The sequence below is a fragment of the Lactuca saligna genome, chromosome 5 (assembly GCF_052625555.1).
Source record: "Lactuca saligna cultivar CGN05327 chromosome 5, ASM5262555v1, whole genome shotgun sequence".
Lineage (NCBI taxonomy): Eukaryota > Viridiplantae > Streptophyta > Magnoliopsida > Asterales > Asteraceae > Lactuca > Lactuca saligna.
In genome coordinates this window covers 235,828,711-235,837,190 of record NC_136421.1, presented here as the reverse complement: position 1 = coordinate 235,837,190, position 8,480 = coordinate 235,828,711, and the positions used below count along the sequence as shown (strand labels likewise).

Sequence of the window (8,480 nt, the reverse complement as noted above, 5' to 3'; positions counted from 1 at the left end):
CATAGGAAGAGCTATGCCGAGAGTATGTAAGCTGAATAAAAATCTTAACCCTAAGGGTTGTGAGCCCTATTTAAAGACTCTAACCCCTTGAATCCCTCTTCATGCTCAACCTCCACCCCCTAAGCAACCATCTTAAAACCCCAGCCATCTTGTGAGAATTTTGAGAGCTTAGAATGTTTTGTGTGTATATTTGAAGGAAGAGCTTCATTGGGGAAGCACTTGGGAGCTCCATGCCTAGTAGATATGGAATTCTCATCCCATTATCCTCCTCCAAAAGGTATAAACTTTCTACCTTGATGATGTTTCATGGTAGATTTAGTTACTATGAGATTTTTATGCTTTTGTCCCCATAACCATGATCTATGTGATTCTGAGCTACTCCAGACCATTTGAGTATCATTTCCAGACATTTTTGGGGTTGTTAAATCATAAAAATGAGATATTGGTCTCTCTCATCCATCCATGCATGTGTTCTTGAGCAATATATAGATTTTTGGACCAAGGGTTTGGTTTTGTGCTCTTTGTAACCATGCAAATGGATAAAGTCAGAGTCTTTAACCATTAAAACATCCATCTAGAGCATATCTAAAAGTTTGGGAGGGAGTGACCTTCTGTTTTAAGAACTTAATGAAAAGTAGGACATCAGGTGGCTACGCTGAGCGTAGATTTCTATACGTTGAGCGTTGCTTCAAATTTGCCCATTATGTCGCCTTGAGCTCTACGTTGAGTGTAGAGATGCATGCTACACTGAGCGTAGGTCAACTGGAGGTTAACAATTGACTTTTGACTAAATTTGACTTTAGGATAACTAATATATATTGGGTTGTAGTTTAAGAATGTTGTCCCTGATTGTTGTATAGGTGGCCTGCAGTACCAGTCTTGGATTTGCAAGAGTTATGTTGTGTCTGTTAGTTTGTTAAGTGAGTTTTCTCATTATATTTTGTATTGCAACATGTGTCATTGTATGTAGGATGTTGTTATGTTGTAGTGATCTATTAGACTGGCGGATCTGCTATGATTATCTGTGCTTGCTTGTTGTTTTGATGCATATGTCAATATAGTAAGGTTGGGTTAAGGCAATACGGGTTTGTGTTGTAGGCCAACAAACCTGGGGCAATCCAGTTTTATGACTGTGGGCCCGGGGGCAATCCAATTTTACGATGTGGGTCCGGTGTGCTTGCATTGTATATCTATTGTTGTGTGGGGTATTTTCGGGTAGCTTAATAAACTTTGACTTACATTTGTGGATTTTAATGTTTTCAAGTACTTCAGATGATCGAGGCAATGCGAAAGCATGATCATACACATCCTCCTGCTGGTTTATGTTTTGATAGATTATTTTGATATTCTGATTTTTGTGGATTTGATTTGAAAACAATGTTGCTTATCTTATATTTTATGAAAATGTCTTTTAAAAATGAAATTGTTTATGTGTTACACATGGGTTTAGAAAATACAGTTTTTGTTACATTGACCTCCTAATTTAAACTTTGTAAAATGTCTCTGTGATTTAGCAAACATGTAAAAACTTGCAGCAACATGCAAACTTTTTTACTAGTTAAGCATTAAAAATATCCATTGGTTTCTAAGATATGGATAAACTAAGAGATAATAAGATAACATTGTTGGAAAATTTTATAAACAATGTACAATGGTGATTAAACTTGAATATCAAAATCGGACCCTTAAAAGGTAGTTTTCTTAAATTTAGATACATTTTTAGAAGCATAAATACGTATTTTTATGTTTTTCTAAAATATAATTATATTTTTTAAATGTGTAAATATTTTTTTATGAAATATAAATACATATTTTTATGAATTTATAACTATAAATATGCATTTTTCACATTTTTTTTTGATATACTTCTAAATACATAAAAACACATTTATATTTTTAAAAAACATATTAATATTTCTAAAAATATATTTATACTTCTAAAACCCAGAAAAATACATTAGAATATATATATATATATATATATATATATATATATATATATATATATATATATATATATACACACACACACGCACTTCTAAATACATTAACATACATATTTATATTCTAAAAACCAGTATATAAAGAAATAACATTTAAAAAAAATGTAAATATGAAGTTACTTTAAATATTTTTTTCATACATGAATACGTTTTTCTGTTGAATACATATAATTTGAAGAAAAATACCTATTTAGGGTAAAACTGTAAAAATATTATAAATCTAAAGGCTTTCTTACAAATTTTATTGGGAGAATTTCATTTATATCATTGGAAACTTTAAATATTACATCTATATCCTTGCAAACTTTAAAATTACGTATATATTCTTTTGAAACTATAAAACTCACGTCTATATCTAAATTCACAATTTAATTATATTTAAACTAATTTATTATTTAAAAGCTTATTTGCAAATCAAATTTACATGGCTGTACTAAAATACCCTTCTCAAATTAGAAAACAACATTAAACCAATTGCCAAATCTGAAACCATCAAGCCTGCAAGCATTATATATATATATATATATATATATATATATATATATATATATATATATATATATATATATATATATATATATATATATATGAACATGGAATGTAGCTTGCGCAAATCGATACTGAGTAAATATCATAACCCCAGTCTAACCATTATGATTTTTATGAGAATCATATGTGATGTACCGACTTTGCTTTTTATATTGTAACTTTCTTATTTTTATATCATAATTTAATCATTAAAAAAATCATTAACAATATATAAGATTAAATAGTTGTTTCTATAATAGCATAATGGAGAAGAGAAGAATTGGGTATCGTCGACAATTAGAATCGTAACTTCGACATGGAAGAAATAGCAAGAGGAAGCTTGGTAACATTCAATTAGGTTTAATCCTAATTAAATTGGTTTAATGCTAATTTTTAATTTGAGAAGGGTATTTTAGTACAATCCCATGGAATTTTGATTACTAAATAAGTTTTTTCATATCAAATTAATTTAAATCTAATTCAATTATGAGTTAGGATATATAATTGAGTTTTATAGTTTGAGATAGATACATATGTAATTTAAAATTTTGTAAGGACATAGATGTAATATTTAAAATTTTGAGATAGATACATATGTAATTTAAAATTTTGTAAGGACATAGATGTAATATTTAAAGTTTCTAAGGATATATAAGAAAATTTCCCAATTTTGTATTTTATAGTAACCTATATACCTATGATGACAAGTAACAATGTCAAAATTAGGAAGAAAAAAAAAAACCTTGTAAAATTCCGATTTTTTAACTCACCAAAAAATAATGTCAGGTTTATCTAAAGAAAAGTTAAGGATATCCCTAAATTTTTTCCTATGGCTAAGTTTTCTTTGTCCGTTTGATTATTTATGATTTTTTGTCTAGTAGATATTAAATTTGTTCTTTGTTGACTAGTTTTTTGTATTCATTTTTCCGAATCATTGTTGTGCGTTCACAACAGGACCATTTCTCACTTTGGTCTAAGATCCAACACTTGTAATCCTCCAATATGGGCATGGGTCCCTTGACCTCACCATGGAAGCGAACAAACTCACTAATTCCTTTTGACTCCGTATTAAGCATATCCTAAAATCCCTTTTTGTGTAAATCTCAATCACCTAAAATGTCTGATAACACAAAATCACCGAAAAAAACCCACCAAGTGCATCTGTTTGATCTTTTCAAAAGGCTTATGGGTGTGTGTATCCTCTTGTAAAACAAGTGTAAAACGTGTGTACTAAAAATGAACAACAAAGAACAATGGTGAGTCAATGAATGAATAGAATTTTAACAACTGCCAAAAAAAAAAAAAGATAAAAAGATAAAAACTAAGCTAAAATATATATCCCCCGTCTGGTTTTTATGTCGCAATGTAAAAAGTGGTAAATACGTTCGTATGTCGAGAAGAGGCTGAAATTACCATATTCTCCTTCATTAAATGCTATATCTGCAGGTACTAATTTCGAAGCCAAGTGTACAACATAAATTTTCCGTCTAACTTCTTTCAGACACTGTAATGCCTCAATGTCGACTGCAACACTTCTGGGTTAGGGCACACCATTTCCTTCACACGACTGCCATTTTTATAAATCTTTATTGTCGGAACTACCCTCACATTCTCCGCATCCCCAATTTCTCGGCTTTCCTCCAAATCAACCTTTTTTAGTAATAAAACAAACAAATAATTAATAATTAAAAATCAAAGTTTTGCACGATTGAAACACCAAGATATTGAAATGTTTTACCTTGAGGAAATTAATAGATGGATATCGTGTACAAAGTGTGTCAAAAAATGGAGATATCTGCTTGCATTGAAGATCCGATGACATTTTATAAAGAACAACAGAAGCTCCTGCAGTTTTTATTCATATCAGTATTCAACAAAATATAAATCGACAGATTCATGAAGATACGAAGAAAAAAAAAAAAAAAAAAACTAACCAGAGGAAGCAACTGCAGCTTTGAACTGCTCGAGATCAGTTATTGCAACGACTTTACCACCCAAATTCAAATTATTTACATCTTCGCCACTTGATTTCTTCAACTCTATTTGAGCATTAAACAACGACCCAGAAATGTCATTGTTGTTTGGAAGCTCTTTCCTCAAAACCTCGTAATCTTTGACCGATTCCGCCCATCTTTCAAGCTGTAAATAAATCAAGATTTTTACTAATTTCTTCGTTTATTGAAATAAAACATTTTGTTTTTTCACAAGATACAGCTGAATGGGTAATAATGTTGTATATACTAGACTGAATAAGACAAAATGATCATTTTACCCTTACATTTCAACAAACTATTCTCACAATACGCGTAACATGAGAGGAGTCGAAAGGAAAAGAGATGAAGGGAAAATAGGGAAAGGGTTGGTGTCAGAATACATTAAGTCATTCTGTTCAGATTAAGTAAAAAAAAAGTCCCCAGATATTTGGTACCTTGGTGAAAGTAGCAGCTCTACGAAGAAGTGCTTTAGTATAATTTGGGTGAATAAGAAGGGCTTGATTGCAATCATCAAGAGATCTTTCAAACTGACCGAGCTTAAACCAACAAGCGGCTCGGTTGCAATACAGAACCGGGTTCGATGGGTCGAACCGTAACCCATCACCATAAGCCGAACAAGCTTCCGTGAGCCTTTCTGACTTGAAAAGATCATTGCCACGAGCCCGGGCTCGAGCCACTGACTTCACGTTTTGAAGCAAAACCGCGACCTCCACGTTTCTTGGATCAATCTGTCCCGCTTTCTCAATCATACTAATCGAATTCTCAAATCTTTAAATAAAAAAAAAGGTCTTTAGTATCATTTTTACGGAATCTGGAATTGTTTGATATTGCATAAATGTTCACCTTCCTAATGCCATGTCAATTTGAGCACGAACAAAGAACAGGTATGCCTCTGAAAGCATTCCAAAAAATTTCGTTTGGGAAGATGAAGGGACATATTTAGGGGCGTTTATAAGGTTTAAATCGGCTTCATCTAGTTGTCGGAGCTTCAAAAGCGCTTCTGATTTACATGCAAATAGCTGTCAATTTGATGTAAAAGACATTTTGTTATGTTATTAACGACGCTGATAATTTAATTTATAATTTAAAAAAAAAAAAAAAAAAAAAAAAAAAAAAAAAAAAAAAAATCGGTTTGTTTTTTACCTGTGAGCAAGCGTCAGCGCCAGAAACAATGGCGTTATCGGCTTCCCTCGATACACTGTTCCAGTCTCGGACTCTTCTTGAATCGGTGCACTTATTTAAGTGTTTTTCCACCGCCTGCAACTTTCGGAGCTCCTTTGGGTCCGGTTGGGACCCCGGGAAACAAAGGTGCTTTCTTGCGTTTTCAATCTGTCCTAAACTGTTTTTTGCAAAAAGAAAATTTTCATCTTTAATCATTGTTCTCAAGAACAGTTCATGATAATCGATGGAATACGATGATACGATGATACCCACTTTAAAAAGTTAATCCAACTATACATATTAACATGTAAAGTTTCCATCTTTAATCATCATCATCATCAAGAATATAGCAAAATAATCAACGGAATACCGGCAATACTCACTTGTAAATTGTAAAACAACCCTACGAGTCATACAGTTATTTTTTTCCCTCAAATTTATAAGCAATAAAAGGGGTAATAATAAAAAAGGTAAGATAGAAGAACTCACATATTACAGATCAAAATGGTTTTCTTGAAGAAATTGTAAAGAATAAAGGAGGTTGTTTTTGGAGTCGTACCTGATAAGAAGAGATCCTAAACGATGGTGAGCTCTTATATATCCGGAGTCCAATTTAATGGCTAAATCACATTCCTTCACGGCGTCGGTCAATCGGTTAAGGCACATCAATGCGGCGGAGCGGTTGCAATGATAGGCGGCGTTATCAGGTGATACTGATATTGCTCGATCGTAGTAATTTAATGCCTCTGTGAAATTTCCCTTTTTGTATTGTTCATTTCCTAACCGCTTTAAATCTTCTGGATCTATTGATGATCTCCTTGAATTAGACAAATTTGAAATAGTTGAAAATTGGTTTTCACCACCGGATACGGCGGACTTGGTGGCGGAACCGCCTCGCATTATGCTGCCATGGCCGTAATTACCGGTTCCTAAACTTAATACCTCGGTTTTAGAGCTCCGGCTTGACATCATACCCGTGGTTAGTGGCTTTCCAGACGGGTGGATATTGCCGGACGGAAGCACATTGCCGACCGGAGAAGTAGCTGAGCTTCCACCGGAATGGATTGTCGAGCTGCCAACGGTTCCACCTCGGGAGTCTGACCGCGTGTGACCGGGCTTAAATGTCCGAGACCCGCCAGCGGAAAATGTCGGTGAACTTTCAACCGACAACTCGCCGGAGTGATTGTTGACGGTGCCGGCTGAATCTGACCTTCCAGGTAAAGTACCAGAACCAGAACGAGGTCCACTTCCGGTCCGACCCGACACCGACCCAGATGAGCTAGAGCTAGTACTAGCGGCGGGTCCAGGTCCAGCCCTCAAAGGCGAAACCGGAGAACCCAAATCGAGTTCTCTGAAGTCAGGTTTATTGGTATTATCGGCGGCATCATGAGTGTCGCAGGTCAGTGACTTTCGGAGGCGATCGGACAGTGTATCAAATCCCAAACTCGAAATGGGCTTACCGGAATCCGCCATTCCAGACCTAATATTCTATTCTCTGACAATGAAATTAACGAGAGAGATATAAATAAATCTTCAGGGTTTGGCTCCAAAGACAAAAACTAATGTCGTCGGCAATGGCTGCCGTTACGGTTGAGATTAAAATACAACCATCGGCGGAATCCGTCGGAAAATAACATAGAAGAAGAAGAGGATGGAAAAGGGATGAAAGAGATGGGGATCTCGTGATTTAAAAGGGTGAAAGCAAAGAATGAAAGAGAAGAGGTTTTACAGAGAGAGAGAGAGAGAGAGAGAGAGAGAGAGAGAGAGAATTGGCAGTTCTATTTTTGCTTTTTCTTTATTTTTTTGGTGTTCTTTTATTCATATTTTAGAGTTGATCGTATACATATATAAACTACCACATTTCTTATTCTTTTAGTAATAACTAATATAATATGTATTTATCAATCATAAAATAAAATAAAAGGTAAATGGATATTATTATAATATTTAACTATTTAAATGAAATATATTTGTCATTTTTATTATTTTAAGTAATAATTTTATTCATATAATCTTTACCTAAAATAATAAAATTGATGACTTTTTTATGTTGAATTGGTTGTTGACACCCCTTATGGGAGATTTAATATAAGGTGGAAAGATTAAGGCGCGACATCAATTATATCAACCTTCATAACTTCTTTTTATTTATTTATTTATTTATTTGCAATTGATATACGAATAAATCTAAAAGTGGAAAATGGCAAGGATCGATAGAATTTTAGTCGATGATGCATGGATGTAAAGATGCAACAAGGTATTATTGTTAGGAAAAAAGACACTTCAAATCACATGCTATTAGTGGGGGGACAAAATGCAAAGTTGGGGTCCAAAATTCTTATTTAATAACTTTGGGTTAGAACATCCACATGTCATGAAGATGAGCAAAAGTCTTCCCTGGACACACACAATTCTAGGTTGGGCAGCATCTTTTGTGATATATAAACGATTATAGATTGAACAACTAATTATAATTAACACAAAGTTTTTTATTGGGCAACATTTGTGATGCAAAGCCGATTGGATTAAACAGCCGATTATAACTATCACAAAGTTCTTTGTTGGGCAACATTTGTGATGAGCAGACGATCTGATTGAACAATCGATTATAACTAACACGAACATAAAGAAGTGAATAAGCTAATTAGCTAAATTCAATTCCCTTAAAACAAACAAACAAACAAAATATAAAGTAACAAAGTTATTTTCATAATCCTTACAATTTGAAATTGATTATGATAAGATCCACAATCGGTTATTTAATCAACCATAAATAATAAAAATTCGTAAATTA

General features: G+C 33.3%; 1 protein-coding gene across 1 annotated transcript; it reads right to left on the bottom strand.

The window, feature by feature from the left end:
• Positions 1-3,746: 3,746 nt before the first annotated feature.
• Positions 3,747-7,474, bottom strand: LOC145046511 (TPR repeat-containing thioredoxin TTL1-like). Its single transcript, XM_078994796.1, has 7 exons — positions 6,246-7,474; positions 5,669-5,864; positions 5,369-5,544; positions 4,960-5,293; positions 4,466-4,670; positions 4,270-4,376; positions 3,747-4,181 (listed from the first exon to the last, which is right to left on the bottom strand). Exons 1-7 carry the CDS (start codon positions 7,157-7,159, stop codon positions 4,029-4,031), a joined length of 2,085 nt encoding a protein of 694 aa, XP_078850922.1. The 5' UTR covers positions 7,160-7,474; the 3' UTR covers positions 3,747-4,028.
• Between the last annotated feature and the right edge of the window lie 1,006 nt (positions 7,475-8,480).